This window comes from Coccomyxa subellipsoidea (assembly GCF_000258705.1).
Source record: "Coccomyxa subellipsoidea C-169, whole genome shotgun sequence".
NCBI classification, from domain to species: Eukaryota; Viridiplantae; Chlorophyta; class Trebouxiophyceae; family Coccomyxaceae; genus Coccomyxa; species Coccomyxa subellipsoidea.
Genome location: NW_005178038.1, coordinates 673,452 through 689,371, shown reverse-complemented (window position 1 = coordinate 689,371; position 15,920 = coordinate 673,452). Strand labels below are relative to the sequence as shown.

The following is a 15,920-nucleotide window of genomic DNA, read 5'->3' as shown; positions in this document are numbered from 1 at the left end:
GAGTCCTTCATGTAGCAATTTGCGAAAGAGTTTTAGATAAAAAAAATAAAGAAATCTGAACCAATCTCATAAAAGCACCGCACGCACGCAGTGACATAGCGGCGAGACTCCAGATCAGCTATCTACCTCCTTTTTCTAATCACATTGTCATTGGCTGAGAAGGCATCTAAACAAATCCAACTACTCCCTATTCTCTGTGACTTGATGTAGAGGGCAATTAGATCAGGCTGATCTTCCGAAAGGTTAATTTCACCGATGCTTTACTAGGTATGATATGTCCACAATATAAAAAGGACATTTTCGCTCGATCACTGGGTAATAGGCTTCGATTATAAACCTGAAAATTTACACATTGATTGGCTATACAGCCGCAAGATGAGTGAAGCTCACGTGGAAAATGGAGATCTGTCAGAGCCAACGCTGCAGAACATCCTGGATCATGACACACTCAAATGGATCTTTGTGGGCGGCAAGGGAGGTGTAGGGAAGACTACCTGTTCTTGCAGGTGAGCTCCTGTTTCATTCCACGTCTGTCAACTGCTGCGAGCTGCCAGCAGCTTCCTCAGTCCAACTGTGGATGATTTGAGTCTATAGGAGAGAAATTTGAGCATTTATTTGCCAATTGCAGACCTTGATTCCCACCTTTTACAAAGGATACCTGGTCCTGCTATGGGCTGCTGGGCATCTTAAGTGTACATCCTGCGCCTGAAGCTGATTGCTGACTCATGTTCTTGTGTGCCAGTCTGGCGGTGCAGCTGGCAGCTGTACGACGCAGCGTGCTGATCATATCCACGGACCCTGCCCACAATCTGAGCGACGCCTTCAGGCAGAAGTTCACCAGCACGCCCTCGCCCGTGGCCGGCTTCCACAACCTCTTTGCAATGGTCTGTTCGTCCCCATATCTTGCCTTACAGCCAATTCGACTCACATGATGATGAGCTTGATATTTTGCGAGGCACCTTGCATTTGTGCATGCGTGTCTCTTCTCAGCTGCTGGGAATCAGTTACTGTGTCTGTCTAACAGAATAAGTGTGGCGCACATCGATGAGTGGTTTCTAATTACGACCGCATGCAAACAATTTATGACTTCTGCAACCGAGTCTCTGTACACATCACACAGCCGCATGCTGTAGATCACCATCAGGTCAGATCTCTTCCAAGCACATGAGATAGAATGAAAGTACTTTCATTGCTTCGCCAGGAGGTGGATCCAAACCCGGAGAACGCTCGGCTGGCGGCCGGGGGCGCAGACGACGGCGATGCCTCCTTCCTGTCTGACCTGGCCGGCTCCATCCCCGGCATCGACGAGGCCATGAGCTTCGCCGAGGTCATGCGCCAGGTGCGCGCACATGCACCCTCAACCTGGCAGGGGGTCATTAAACATTGTTATCAGACGTTGTATCCTCATACTTGTTGCGTCCTTGTCATGATGTGTTCAGACCCACCTGAACTCTCCTTCCATGGAGCTGCCTGCGAGGCAATGGAGCCAATCTGTCCAGGTGCTCTTGTTGCAGTAACGCCACTTATGCAAAAAGCAGCACTGACAAGGCTCATCGCACACCCGTGTAGCTGCAGCGTGTAAAATGAGAGGAGTGTTTTGTGTGGCAGGTGAAATCGATGGACTACGACTGCATAGTGTTTGACACGGCTCCCACGGGGCACACGCTGCGGCTGCTGCAGTTCCCTTCTACTCTGGAGAAGGGGCTTAGTAAGATCATGCAGCTGAGGGGCAGCCTTGGGGGCGCCCTGAACCAGATAGGGGCCCTGCTGGGGACAAACATAGAGGAGATGCAGAACCAGCTGGTGGGCAGACTAGAGGAGCTCAAGGTGTGTACTGCAGAACATCCCTCTAAAGCTGATGCGCTGCTGACAGCACTCTGCACGCACTTTCTGCTTGTCCACTGCTGCCAAGCTTCTAGACACTCTTATTTGTCCTCTGCATTATTACAACGGTGATCCATTGCTCTGCTGCTTTCTTATCCCATCTTTATGTTGTAGACTTGTTGTCTACATTATTGTTGTGAACACTGCGCTCTGTTCCTGCCAGGGCAAGGAGCGCCTGCAGACAAGCTGCATGCTGACTCATTGTTTGTGCGAACAGAAAGATTGGAGAAGCTGTTATGAAGATCTAGGGAGCCAGGCTGATGGATGCATGTTTGTTGTGGGTGCACAGGGAGTGGTGGAGGAAGTGAACAAGCAATTTCAGGACCCGGACCTGACCACCTTTGTGTGCGTCTGCATACCGGAGTTCTTGAGCCTCTATGAGACAGAGCGGCTCGTGCAGGAACTGGCCAGGTTCGACATTGACACCTGCAACATAGTCATCAACCAGGTGAGCATTCTACTTGTCACTGGCAATTCTTGCACTGGCCTTATCTGGAATGATAGCGAGACCGCCTTGTGCTGATTTATGCATTCCATTGCCAAGAGTACCCGGATGTGCTGTACGCGTATCAATATGCATGTCTGCACGCACAAGTTGCACAGGTTTCCTGGAAGCTTCCTGTTCGATGTTGCAATTGTGTTCTCGGTGCACCATGTTGACGAGACAGCCCCCTTCCTTGTATGTTCGGTGCTATGCCTTGATGTTTGTATATACTTTCTTTGAAGGGTTGAGTTCGGATTTACATCATGGGGCGGCCGTGCGCAGATCATCTTTGAGGAGGAGACGGGCGGCTCTAGGCTGCTGGCGGCGCGCGTGAAGATGCAGCAGACCTACCTGCAGCAGTTTGAGGACTTGTACGAGGACTTCCACCTCGTCAGGATGCCCCTTCTAGAAGAGGAGGTACTTGCCTGCTACCTGCATGCAAGCTTCTCAGTTGCTTGCTGTGTACATTAGAATGGTGCAAAGGTATGGTGATGCAGATGTTGGAGTGAAGAGACCGCTGAGAACTCCTGCATGAATGGAGCTGATTACTTGGCCAAACCGGACGCTTTGGAGAATGCATTGAGCCGACATGATGTCCTTACATTTAGTCAAGGACAGAGATCACAGTGCTGCTACTACTTGATGGCAAACACCACCAGTGTGGAAATCTCCACTGGGAGTTTTGCATGCATGCATGTTTTGGCTTGACTATTGTGACTGGGCAGGTGAGGGGAGTTGATGCCATCAAGGACTTCTCCAAAAACCTGATGCAGCCGTACAAGCCAGCCCAAAAGGGCAATCGCATCGATGAGCTGGAAGCTGAAGTGGCGCAGCTGCGAGCCCGCTGCGCACAGCTTGAGGCGCAGGCTTCCGGCAAGCAATGACTCATTTTTGGAACTTATAACAATAAGGAACTTTGGCTCCCCGTTTGGCAATTCAATTAGTCGCCAAGGGAAGAGGGCGCGGCGCCAGACCAGGAAGAGGAAGGTTCGTAGGAAGATCGTCCCAAGGACGGGAAGTGTTTGTTGAAGTGTGCTGAACTTGTTGATGAATTGTGGCAGGACATCTGGAAAGCTGCCAAATCTTACAATCTGCGGTTGCTCTTTGCATTGAGACAGAATTCCTGGAAGAAATCTGAGAGCAATGAATGCCGGCATGATCATCTGCAGCAATGTTTGGTCTAGGAATGGAACATCTGCTAGGCACATGGTCCTGATTGCATTGGTTTCTGACACTGTCAGATTGCCAACCTGCTTGCTTAAGGCATATGCCTCCAAGGCGCTCTCACCCTAGCGCTGCCAACAACAACACTGCACGATGCAATACAAACCTGATCAGCTGAAGGGAAGTGCCCACTCCCCTGCTTCCTGCCTAATCTCCATGGCTGCTTCAAGCTCATGATTGCAACAGCATGCTGCTGCATGTCCCATGTCTCCTATCCATCTGCTGCCACACTACAGCACCTGTGACAGAGCTAACAAGCTCTCCAGCCGTTCACTTCTTCTGCTTCAAGTCCTTCTTTGGCCCTTTCTGCTCTGATTGAGGCGGTGGTGGCTTGGGGATAATGGCTGCCTGCCCCAGTATTCGCGCAACTGTCTTTGTAGGTTGGGCGCCCACTGAAAGCCAGTACTGCACCCTCTCGATGTTCAGGCCCACGTGCTTGTTGCCGTCCTTGCCTGCATCAACCGGTCACTCTGAGTTGCAGTTCGGTGTTTTAGACTTCTCCAAAGCCTAGAATGCCAGAATACTGGCCCTTGTAGTCGAATATAAAGACATGGCCAAGATGGGCATGCTGAACAGCTCAGGTGTGCAAAGGTCGTTTCCCTGGGTGGTGCTCACCTGGTATGGGATCAAAGTGTCCAAGAATCTCTATATGCCTGCCGTCTCTAGGAGATCTGGAGTCAGCCGCAAAGATCCTGTAGAAGGGGAGGTTCTGCAGGCAGACAATTCCCAAGTTAAATTACGGCTCAACACGCCAGGAAATGACAGATCAAACATGAAATTGGAGTAAGATATGCACGTGGAACTAAACACAAAAGAGAGTTCATATTCACCTTGCGCCCAAACCTCGCTAGTCGTAGCCGCACAGGCATCACCTATGATTTGCGCATCCCCCCACACCTAGGCAATGCTCAGCAGGCTCTTCAATCGCACCCGGCGATCGCTAAGAATATATTAATTTGACTTTCATCTGTTCAAGCCGTGTCTTTCACAACCATGCAGAAATAGTTTGAATCGGCTATAAGCGCCAAGAAATACAGCCTTTCCATGATTCGTTCATAGCAGCATCAAAGCGCCTGTTCTCGTCCGCTCCCAGAAGCGAAGTATGCTTGCGCACGACTAGTAATGAGCTGAGGAATCGCTTGTGAACTCCGTGTGACGAATTGTTTTGCCTTTTCATGCTGGGTTATAGAAACATTACTTTTGTTTTTTGCTCCAGAACACAAGCGGTTGGGCATTCAATGCTTCAATTTTGCCTCAGAAACCATTTTAGGGTTCATGATCAGGTCGCGGGATCGAGTCCCTACACAGGAAACATCTTTTTCGCTTTGGGGAACACACCCAGGTGGCTTCCGCCTTGGTTGGACGCATCACAAATGCCATTCTGTCGATGATCACATGCACTGGTCTTCCTACATCTTTCTTTTCAAGGATGGTTGGTACCAGCTTGGTGGAAGTTTCGATGCGCTCCCTTGTGAACGACTTCTGATGACTGTCGTCAACGACCACATCGTCTGGAATTGCACTAGGAGCATCTAGGAGGAAACCATATACAACGCAAAAAAGCGTTTTAATCTATAATCTTCCAGTAGATCGGATGCAGTAAGGGTGGGCGCCTCCTGTACGCTCCTGCTGCACGCCTGGTGGTGAGTATGAGCGTGAGCTGTTTGGTGCCCGAGAGTTACCTTCTTGTTCTACCAGGCGGGTGCTTTTAGACTGGAATAATTCATTTTCTTTCGGCATATGGCTGCACTCAGCTTGCTAGATTTTCATGTTGGTATGTAGTACCTTGAGCTCGTCCAGGGCAAGGGTTTATTGTTGTTCACATTGTATTGCGATGCATTCAGCAGCTTCTTTCGGCCTATGGTCTATGAGTTCTTCGACCTTACTGAAAACGCCTGTAGAAAGGTGATAGAATGCAGTGTTTCTTCCAGCAGAGCTCAGCACGAGAGCAGAGCACTTGGCAGGCTGTCTGCCCTGCCTCCTCTGCCCTGTTCCTTCTGCCTCAGGTGGAATCCTTAGACAAAACCACTTTCAAACTTAGCAGAGGGTTCCTCTACTTTGGCAACTCCAAGGGCAAGGCTTTGGCTGCTTCTAGCCTCCAAGCCTCCAGCTTCAGGCGGCTACCATTGACAAGCTCTTTGCATGTGCCTAGGGGGCAACCATGAAGAGGTCCCTCACAGACCTGATCAGGAAGAAAGAGCCCGGCAGGCAGGGGTTCGCAGACAGCATACTGTCCCGCGTCACCTCCAAAGCCTGGGAGAATGATGCAGACATAGAAGACCCAGGAGCAGCTGAGAGGAGTGGCAAGGTGAGAGCATGCACCCTGACCCAGCTCAGTGTTGTCCACTGGACCATACGGTGCCAGCTTGACCTGTTGAACATAGAAGCACCAGACAGGACAGGCAAGAATGCAAAACCAGGCCTGGCTCGGTCGTAGGGGCCCATTTTCTTTCGTGTATGATGAGAGACAGACTCTGTGGCCTGTGTCAAGGTCTTGAAGACCTGAGCACTGCCAGTAGTCAGGTTTGCTGCAAGCTCAAGTTGCAACAATGAGTCCACATTCACCGTGTGCCTGAAAGCCTGACCCTTGGAAGGAGCTGAAATTGTTCACAGAGCAATGAGCGAGTCGTTACCTGTTGGCGCAGGCCAAATGGAGGGGCACCCTCATTCTAGGCTTCCAAGCCCTCGGTGTTGTGTATGGTACGCAGCTGCCATCATCATGTGCTTTCTTTCTTGCACCCAGCCCTGCAACAATCACAGCCGTGCACTGCTACATTGTATTTAAGTCACGTTTTTAAGGTGTATGGAAGGCACTTGGAAAGTGTTCACCCCGTGTCACTGACAAGTTTGGCTGCATGCAGGTGACATTGGGACATCCCCGCTGTATGTCATCTCATCCACATTCCTGGATGGAGCGCCCTCAGAGGAGGACATCGTGGGAGTCATCTCGCTCATCATCTGGTCCCTTACAGCGCTGTTAGTCATCAAGTGCGCTGCTCTCTTGTCCCCTCGGCCTCAGCAGTGGAACTCGTCGCATGCAATAAACAGTAAAGCTCAGACTCTGACATGCTGACCACTGAAGTCTTTTGCTTCATTTGAACCCCATTGGCTTTGAAGAGACACAGATCACCTTCCAGGGTGTTCACAAATGGGGCCTTTGGCCTAGCACAAATGCGAAATTGTGCTCAAAGGATTCTAGCAGGTGCAGCCTCAGTAGCAGGCATTTGTGCTCATGATTCTGTTCTGTGCTGCAGATATGCCGCCATAGTGCTCAGAGCAGATGACAACGGGCAGGGAGGCACATTCGCGCTCTATTCCCTGCTCAAGCGTCAGGCAGAGCTGGGGAATTCTGGAAAGGTGCGCTGCTACCTCACATGCAAATCCACCTCTTTCAGTCCTTTATTCTGACTGCTCCTGCCATAGGGGGACCGAAGCAACGATGTGCTCCTAGCCTCGTCTCGCAATCTTTATACGCTCCTTTAGAAAGCTCTGAGGTGAACGTGCTGCGCTTTGGCAGCCACCGATCTGAGAAAGCATTGGCTCTGTGCTTGGGAGTTCTCTGAGTAGCAGGGGAGATGTTCAGTATGGGAGGGAAATTGTGCTTAATTGCAACCAGACCCCAGGCCCGATCACTGGCAGCCAAAGAGAAAAGCAACAGAAGGTGGCCAGGCCCACCGTCAGTGACAAATGAAGGTCTCAGGCAGGCATGCAAGCATCGTTCTATGATAAATCTTATTACAGGTCGGCAATCCCTAAGCCAGGAGCCATAGGGCATGCATGCAGGGCGTTTGCAGCCACATCTACATACGGATTTACATGACAAACAGAGGACATCGTGTGCTGTGTGCGCAGCTGATGGAGTCGGACAGGCACCTGTCGCAGTACAGCATCGGGCGCGGGGATACGCGGCTGGCGTCTCGGCTGTCCCGGCGGAAGCGGACGCAGTCTGCGCCCCCTGGAGGACTCCCCACCGTCACCGAGTACTCCACCAAACTCGTCGACTGGCGCCAGCGCTTCATCGAGGTGCCCCTTTTTACTCAATCCCTTGATTGTAAGTTCTCTTTGAAAGCAAGGGACTCAACAGCATGGATTCAAGAAGATGCAGGCAGGCAAAGTGCAGAGTTTTGGGGTGGGTTGAATGGCATGCTAGTCAGATAATAGGGGGTCATCAGTGGTTTTGCATTCTCGACTCAGAACCATAAAGGGGACACCTTTGGATTTCTCAACACCCTGAGAGCCAGGATGACCTGCCATTCAACATGCAAGTGGAATCGATGCATTTTCCTGCAGCGAGCAATGGAGCATGCTCTTAAGTTAAGAGTGCTGCATGAAGACTCCTCTGGCCTCACATAATTGAAGCAATGCTAATTGTAAGGGAAGTCGGCAGCACCTGCCACTGCAGTGATGTATCATTAGACCAAACATGACAGAGAGGGCTGCGAAGACATTGGCTAATCAAGGGCCTAGCAAAGGGGCCATCACGTTTAGGAGCAGACAAGCAGAAGACATGGAGCGCTGACGTGTGCATGCATGCGCACGCAGAATCGGCACACGCAGAACATTCTGCGCGTGTTGGTGGTGGCCGGTGTTGGCATGATCATGGGCGATGGAGTGCTGACTCCCGCCATCTCAGTGGTGTCTGCCTGTGAGGGCCTTCAGCAGGCCAGCGCCAACATCACCCGCTGTGAGCCTCGTTGCCTCCTTCCCTCCTCCCTATCATTTATTAGCCCAGTGGACCCTGAGGCTTCACATCTAAGTAGGGCCATTTACTGCATGACATTTATGGAAACCAGGATGCGTGCCGTAACTGCCATGAGCATGCGTGGAAGCTCTTAAGGGGTGTTGTCTTGTTGCTTGCTCCTGCTCCCGCTTGCGCAAGTGTTTCTGCCTTGGGTGTGCATTTGAGCCCCTTGTCCCCAGGGCTACACTGGTCTTATATAGAAAAAATGATTTCCAAAGGTCGCTCAGTTTAGGTGCCACTGGTGTCCTTCACTCCTAGCTTTGTTTCACTCTCTCTCTCTCTCTCTCTCTCTCTCTCTCTCTCTCTCTCTCTCTCTCTCTCTCTCTCTATCCCGGGGTGTGATGCGGGTCCAGCATGGAAAACATAAGCGTGTCATGTGAGCAGTGGCTCTTTGAGGGAATGGGGAGATCCTCTCAGCGTCTGACCGTTTCCTTCTGTGCTCGCAGCGATGATCGTGATTATCGCGATTGTCATCCTGGCGGGGCTCTTCATGATCCAGCAGTTTGGCACCAAGTTTGTGGGCTACCTCTTCTCGCCCATCATCCTGGTCTGGTTCCTGTTCAACTCGGTGGTGGGAATTTACAACATCGCCAAGTACCGCCCCGTCATCTTCAAGGCCTTCGGGCCGAACTACTGGTTCTCCTTCTTCCTGCGCAACCAGAAGGGCGGCTGGCAGGCTCTGGGCGGCGTCGTGCTCTGCATTACAGGTGCTGGGTGCTGCCCTGTCACCTACTATATATATAGAAAGAGGAAAGCAGATATCAAGGCAGTATGAGCGCCAAGGAATTGTTTGTTATATGCTCCTTGTCTTTGATCTCTGTCATATCCTGTGGCACTGACTGCAGACTGGGCAACCAGAGACCCTGAGACACTCATTAATACTGTGATGATGTATGGCACTGACTTGATAACACGACACGAGGCTACCAGGCTCTGTGAAAACAGCAAGTAATTTAGGATGCCACAGGAAATGGTGCAGTGTTCACAGACACCATGCGTGGCCCAACACCAACCGAAGTCTGCATCCCTTCCTTGCTGTAGGCTCGAGAAATAATGCATCCATGCTGAGATTGCCCCTCTGCCCGTGCAGGTGTTGAGGCGTTGTTTGCTGACCTGGGCCACTTCAACCGGCCTTCCATCCAGATCTCCACCTTCTGCATCGTCTACCCAGCCCTCATCATCACCTATCTAGGCCAGGTGCTCACCACTAGCCCACCACATGCACCATGCTACTGTTCTACCTGACAACGCACGCATCACGTACATTACATGCACAGCGTTGGGCAGACTCTGAGGCTGCTCCATCCACCAAAAGGTGTTTCCCTTGGCATCTAACAGGCTTGTTGTCAGAGGACATCATCACACCTTTTGTTACTAGACTCAGCAACATGCTGGCGTTGCAAAAATTCTGAAAACATGCATCCACCAGTCACCAAAGCCAACACAGTCTCTAATCATCCCCCCACAATGGTCAACACTCCCATTTTAGCTGTATAATCTTGGTCTGTTGATCTTCAGTTGAATTACTTCTGCATGGTGTTGATCTGGGGATCCTAAATCTGGTGAGATCCATGCGCAGGGCTCGTATCTGCTGGCGCACCCGGACGCGTTCGATGCGATGTTTTGGAAGTCGCTGCCTCAAGGAACCTTCTGGCCCATGTTTGTGGTCGCCACGCTGGCAGCCATCATTGCCAGCCAGGCGCTCATATCAGCTGTCTTCCAGATTGTCAGCCAGGCCATCGTGCAGGGCTTCTTCCCCCGCTTCCACGTCTACCACACCAGCCGCGAGGTGAGCTCTCCTCTGCGCGAACTCGATAATGAAATGACCGTGCTCCCCTTTTGCCGCAGCCCGGGCAGTCTATCACACATCACTGCTGTGTATGCTGTGTAGGGTGCTGTAGGGTGACTTAGAGGTCATCTGCTTACCAAAGATCAGAGGATTACACAGAGTGACCCAAGGGTTGATTTTGACACGGCCTTTCGTGTAGGACTTGCCACCTGCTGATTCAATGGGACGTTCTGGTGGTCAGAACTATGTGGTACACAGCGCAGGCCGTGGCTAGGAGACATGACGTTTAGCATTATTTCAGGTCTGTAGGTCTGTGTGCAATGATGCCAACTGTGTTTGTTTCCTTTGCGTGCAGCACCGTGGGCAGGTGTACATCCCACTCATCAACTATCTGCTGATGGCCCTGTGCCTCATCATCGTGGGCACCTTCCAGACCTCCACCAATATCGGCAGGGCCTACGGTGAACCTTTTTTACTTCTTTTCCCTCTCATCTCCCTTTGACTCCTGCCCCATGCACCAGCAGTGTATTCAAGCATCACGACGCCTGCTTACTACCGTTCTTTGCCGGTTCTGCCTTACTGCATCCCATCCTGGGAAACGTGTCCATGGTATCTTGACACAGTCTGCATGGTAATGCATGGCTTGCATTGTGGACAAAGTTGTGAATTTACTAGCATGGGAATGATCGTGCATGCATCATCTGCATGGTACCGAAGCTGCTCGCATGCTGCTAAATGTGCTTGCTTTATCTGCATGGCACTGGTTTCGCCCACGCAATTTTGAACCTGCTTGGATTGTCTCAATGGCACTGGATGTGCTTGTTGTTGCGCAGGCATATCTGTGCTGGCGGACATGTTTCTGACGACGCACTTCATGACACTGGTGCTGATGACCATATGGCGCCTGCCCCTACCACTCGTCGTGCTCTGGTACTGCGTGTTTGCTCCCATCGAGGCCACCTACCTCTCCTCCGCCCTCGAAAAGATCCCCACAGGTCCGTGCACACAACACTCCCTTCTCCCTCTTTTCGGCTTTGCAGTGCCTCATAAGCTCCCGCGCTGTTCGCTGAACCTGCCTCGTGAATTTCCCACTGGTCTCTGCACACAATACCCCACCTGTCCCTCTCCATGGCTTTCTGCTTTGCATTGCCTTGTGTGTTCCCGCGGCTGCTCACTGCCCCTGGTGTCTGGAATTTGACCAATGATGTGTCCCTCTCCCTGCCGTCCTTTCCTCAGCAGTCATGATTTTGTACATCTGTGAAAGTTGTAGGGTCAGATTACCGGTGCACAGATTTTGAGTGCGTACACTCTTTGCCAAACCTACTGGGCCGGAAGACATCCCAATACACTGGCCTGCCTGATTCCATGTGATGTCTGATGCACAAATTTTGTAGCTGTCTCCACTGAGCCTCTTCTGGATCGAGCCCTTTGGGCAGCTGCCCTATGCCATGAATTGGGGTGACACTGCAATCACTTGTAGAGACTGGCCCTGGAATGAAAACATCCCAACACGCCAAAATCTGAGTGAATCTTGTGTCTGGCTGGCGCAGGGGGGTGGTTTTCGGTGATGATGTCGGGCATCTACACCTGCATCATGCTGCTCTGGTTCTGGGGCAACTCCAAGAAGAAGGCCTTCTACGGGCGCAAGAAGCTCAAGCTGCACCAGTTCCTGGCGCTCATGGGCGACGATGGCAAGGATGAGCAGACATCCATGACCATTGCATCCCAGAAGATCGCTCTCAAAGCCTCTGCCACCAAACTCAAGCGCGTGCGCGGTGCGGCTTTTTCCTCTCTGCAATGGGGCTTGAATTTTGAAAGAGCTTGGTTTCCTTTTGTAGGATTTGGGATAATCCAATCCACCCTTGTGACCAGATCACATCACACAGAATTTTCTGTCAGCTGGCATACTACCTCCCTGACAGAAGGACAGTCAAGATTCTCAATGACGAGCATGTTTGGCAGACCTGGCATGGATCCTTAACATGCTGGATTCGTTTGTCCCGGGGGAGAGTGTGTATCACCCGCTGCAAGCTGGGAGGACAGGGCTCCTTCGCATGCTGCTTCGCGCAGGATCTCTCTGTCCTTTGAATCTGCTGCGGGTGATGCGAACACTTCATGGCAAAATGGGTATTTGCAAACTTGAGGGAGGGAAAAGTAAAGAGCAGAGCTGCAGAGGGAGTGACATGCATGAAAGTCAGGCTGCGCCTTGTGTGGTGCTGGCAAGGAAAGGTATTATTTTGTGACAAATTCAAGGAGCATTGGCCAAGTTTGTTCAGTCTTCAGCCTTGGAGTGTGTTTGCGCAGGCGTGGGCCTGTACTATGGGGAGGACATCCACGGAGTGCCCCCGGTGCTGCTGCAAATGGTGTCGCGCACGCCCGTCCTCTACGAGGTCAACATCTTCGTCACCAACCGCTTCGTGCCCATTCCCGAGGTCCTCCCCTCAGAGCGCATCCTTGTCGAGCAGCTGGGCGTCTCAGGCTTCTACCACATTGTTGCCAGGTGAGGGGTCATTCATTTTCCTGAGGAATGTGAGGGCAGATAATGATCCAAGCTGTCTCCGCTGCATGTTTGCAGCCGTAGTGAAACTGGGGGGTGCATGATAGCTGTAGCAATTCAGCGCACAGGCACTGCGCATTATGATAGAAAGGGCGGTTAAGATACTGAGCAACGTGCCCCCGGTTGATTGGGGCTTGTTTGGATCTGGCGAGTCCATTAGGGGTTTGGGCATGTGGCAACCTTCGCCTGTAGCTCGTCTGCAGGCGCACCTTACCTCTGGCAGGAAAACCGTGTAATACAACGACTGCTCACGATTGTCACCATTGTGGGTGCCCGTCAGGTACAGAGATTAGCTGGAGTTTTTTGAGAAGGTGATGCAGGTGTCACCTGAGGTGATACAAGGTAATGCATCCTGGCTCATCTGTGATAAGATATTTTGTCTGTGCACGTCAGGTACGGGTACATGGAGGAGGTGAAGCAGGACGATGCGTTTGTGCGCGTGCTGCTGGAGCGCGTGCTGCACCTGCTCCTCATCACCCTGCAGGAGCGTGCGTCTGCCATGCCCACCCTGCACCACGACCTCGGCCTCCCCGCCTCCCACAAAGTCCCCGTGAGCGGCCCCCTTCAGCCCTGCCCATTCCTCACAGATAGCACCCTTTTAGTCCTGCCAACTCCTTGTAAAGAGCAACCTTTGAGTTCTGCTGGAGATTTGACCGACACTTGAGTCATGCATGGGAGTTGCAGTAAGCCAAGAGGTGTTCTAGGTTGAGAAGGAAAGGTTAGCGCAGCCTCAGGACCTAATTTACTTGCCAAGGGTGAAAACAAGCTCCAAGTTTGTAAAGCAACTGCCTGATTACTCTCAAGTGCTTGATTGATGCATAGTGCTTGAGCTGCTGTGCTGAAGCATTCTGGCTGTGCTGCAGCCACCCTCGGACACCAACTTCAAGGCCAGGGACGACAGCGCAAAGCATGACACGCCCTTGACGGCAGGTCTGCCCTTCATCATGGCAGCGCACTCATCCATATCACACATCACCTGCTCCCTACCGTGCTATTTGACTGGACAGGTAGAGGTCCTTCCGAAATAAAATCAAATGACTGTAAACTTGCAGGCGGCGCAGCAGCGGAGGTGCAGCTCACGCCGGTGACAACGACCGCGGCGCAGCCGGCCGCGGCCGCCGCCGACGGCGCGCCGGCCCCGACGCTGGTGGAAATCCCCGGCCAGGGCCGCAGCCTGAGCCCCAGCGACCATGTGCCAGAGCCCTTTCTGTACCGCAACCTCGAAGAGGTTGCTAACAAGCTCGGTGCGCAGATAATTCTCCCAAAACCTTATTGTGATTGGCATGTTGGCAGCCAGAGGCAGCTGCGCAAAAGCATTTGCACAAGGGTCCAGTCAGGAGTCCTATCAAACGCATCCAAGAAGCGAAGGCGAAGTACTCGCAAGCTTCGCGCAGACTGCATCCTGCCATAGGTTGCGTGGGTGCTGCTGCTTGCGGCTGCCGTGCCTTTGCCTCTTGGGTGCCCCCTAAACCTTAAAGGGTGTGACAGTCTTTGAATTCAAGAAAGGCCCAAAGCAGTATTGGGCTGCGGTCGGACTGAAACACCGTTCATTTACATCGCAGCTACTGCACCAAGGGAGGTGGCAGATATACTGCATTTTGAATAGAAAATTTAGAAGCTCTCATGTGAGGGTAGGGAAGACAGCCAGAAGGCGTCACTTATGCTGCATCTGGACAAAATTTCTCTCTGCTGAATCATCAATCCTTCTGCCTCTGCAGCGACGGCGCCGAAGGAGGTGGCGACGCGGTACCACAGGGCAGCGATAGTGGCGGACGAGATCCGAGTGGTGAAGCACGCGGCGAACCAGCACAACGTGGTGTTCATCCTGGGGCACACCCACGTGGTACTGCCCAAGCGCATCCCCTTCTGGAGTGTGCCCCGCCGCATCCTGCTCGAGCTGCCCTTCAAGGTGCGGAGTTGCTTTGGACCTCATAATCTTGAACGACTGGTGTAAGGTGGTAGCATTTTTTCAGGACTGGTGGCAGTGATTAAGTGAACGTGCAATCGCAACACTAATTGGGATGCGCTTGCGGCAGTCCTGGTTGGAAGGATTTAGGATCAATTAGCGACAGGGGTGCGGTGCTGAGCAGCATGGCTGCATGCTGCTTTCGCATGGTCCTGCAAGCGCCACCTGCAGGCGCCCATAAATAGACTTGGGGCAACAAGTGCTATGACACACAGCTGCGGGCCTTGTCAGATCGTGAGGCTTAAGAGGGCCTTTACTGGATTGGTGGAATGTGCAAAGCCGATGTGTCATTTATTTAATCTGACCGAGTTGCTTGGGGATGTGCAGATGTTTGCGGATGCGTTCTCAGAGCCAGCGGACAGCATCTTCAACATTCCCTCAGCGCACCTGCTCGAGATTGGCCTCCCTTACACTCTGGATGCATAGTCATCCCCAGAAGTGCACGCTCTCCATTTGCTTCTGTTCTAGATTGCAGCAGGGGCAGGCATCATGTAGCCACCCAGGGGTAGAATCTCCTGGTGTGGGCCCAAAAGTGAGCAGCAGCAGTGAAATTCCCCAGAAATACTGTGCTTGGGGTTGCAGTGGGGCTTTCTTACCAGTGGCATTCTTCTGGGCACTTGTGCCTTTGAGTTTGCATGCATGGGTGGCTGGTGCGGTGAAGCTGCGTTGCGGGAGTATGATCCCCTGCAGCGTAAATTTCATTAGCAGGGAACTGAATGGGCAGAAACTTGCTTTCGTCGAACTGACCGGGGTGCTTGGGTTATGTTTTGTTTTTGCAGATCGTTGTCTATATATACAGGGAGGACTTGAGCACAGCACAAGTGATTTGAGTCTGCATGGGATGAAATTGAATTCGAAGCAATGTCATATGCAACGACAGTAGGATTGTTTTCCACTTGAATTCAACATGGTAAATTGCCTGATTATTTTCTCAGTATCTGGGCTTTTGCAGGTGGACTCAATTCATTTTGGTCTTTTGGGTCTTTCAAAACTATGTTGTCCTTAGAATTTATTTGTTTAAAAATTCGAAGTCATGACCAGCTCGCCAGTATTATGGTACATGATGCATTGCTCATCTTCTCCATCAGGACTCAAACTCTCTATGCACTAAAGTGCTGTCAAATACGTTCTGACAAGCCTTCCCGGAAGGGCCTTCACAGAGCACCAAAACAACTCTCAGGGCAAATTGAAAAGTCCTCTACCTCAGCATCTTCTCGAGCAGGCCTTTGAAGGCAATTTGCAACCAATAGACGCTGTTGCACTTTTGCAAGCAGA

At 51.8% G+C, this 15,920-nt stretch overlaps 3 protein-coding genes across 3 annotated transcripts; 2 read left to right on the top strand and 1 right to left on the bottom strand.

Annotated features, from left to right (window-relative positions):
* The first annotated feature begins 25 nt into the window (after positions 1–25).
* On the top strand, positions 26–3,527 carry COCSUDRAFT_22859 (anion-transporting ATPase). Its single transcript, XM_005648992.1, has 8 exons — positions 26–242; positions 369–506; positions 743–884; positions 1,202–1,339; positions 1,609–1,827; positions 2,174–2,332; positions 2,651–2,785; positions 3,094–3,527. Exons 2-8 carry the CDS (start codon positions 376–378, stop codon positions 3,250–3,252), a joined length of 1,083 nt encoding a protein of 360 aa, XP_005649049.1. The 5' UTR covers positions 26–242; positions 369–375; the 3' UTR covers positions 3,253–3,527.
* Positions 3,528–3,862: 335 nt separating this feature from the next.
* On the bottom strand, positions 3,863–4,461 carry COCSUDRAFT_61933 (putative mitochondrial ribosomal protein S16; the record flags this gene model as incomplete). Its single annotated transcript, XM_005648991.1, has 3 exons — positions 3,863–4,044; positions 4,208–4,301; positions 4,423–4,461. The coding sequence occupies 3 exons, from the start codon at positions 4,459–4,461 to the stop codon at positions 3,863–3,865; spliced, it is 315 nt and encodes a 104-aa protein (XP_005649048.1).
* Positions 4,462–4,971: 510 nt separating this feature from the next.
* On the top strand, positions 4,972–15,684 carry COCSUDRAFT_46832 (potassium transporter). Its single transcript, XM_005648990.1, has 19 exons — positions 4,972–5,235; positions 5,745–5,900; positions 6,238–6,292; positions 6,454–6,580; positions 6,847–6,949; positions 7,445–7,615; positions 8,135–8,276; positions 8,780–9,040; positions 9,424–9,530; positions 9,913–10,122; positions 10,478–10,583; positions 10,956–11,117; positions 11,673–11,897; positions 12,427–12,622; positions 13,073–13,229; positions 13,543–13,609; positions 13,732–13,923; positions 14,398–14,588; positions 14,973–15,684. The coding sequence occupies exons 2-19, from the start codon at positions 5,754–5,756 to the stop codon at positions 15,069–15,071; spliced, it is 2,718 nt and encodes a 905-aa protein (XP_005649047.1). The 5' UTR covers positions 4,972–5,235; positions 5,745–5,753; the 3' UTR covers positions 15,072–15,684.
* The last annotated feature ends 236 nt before the right edge of the window (positions 15,685–15,920 follow it).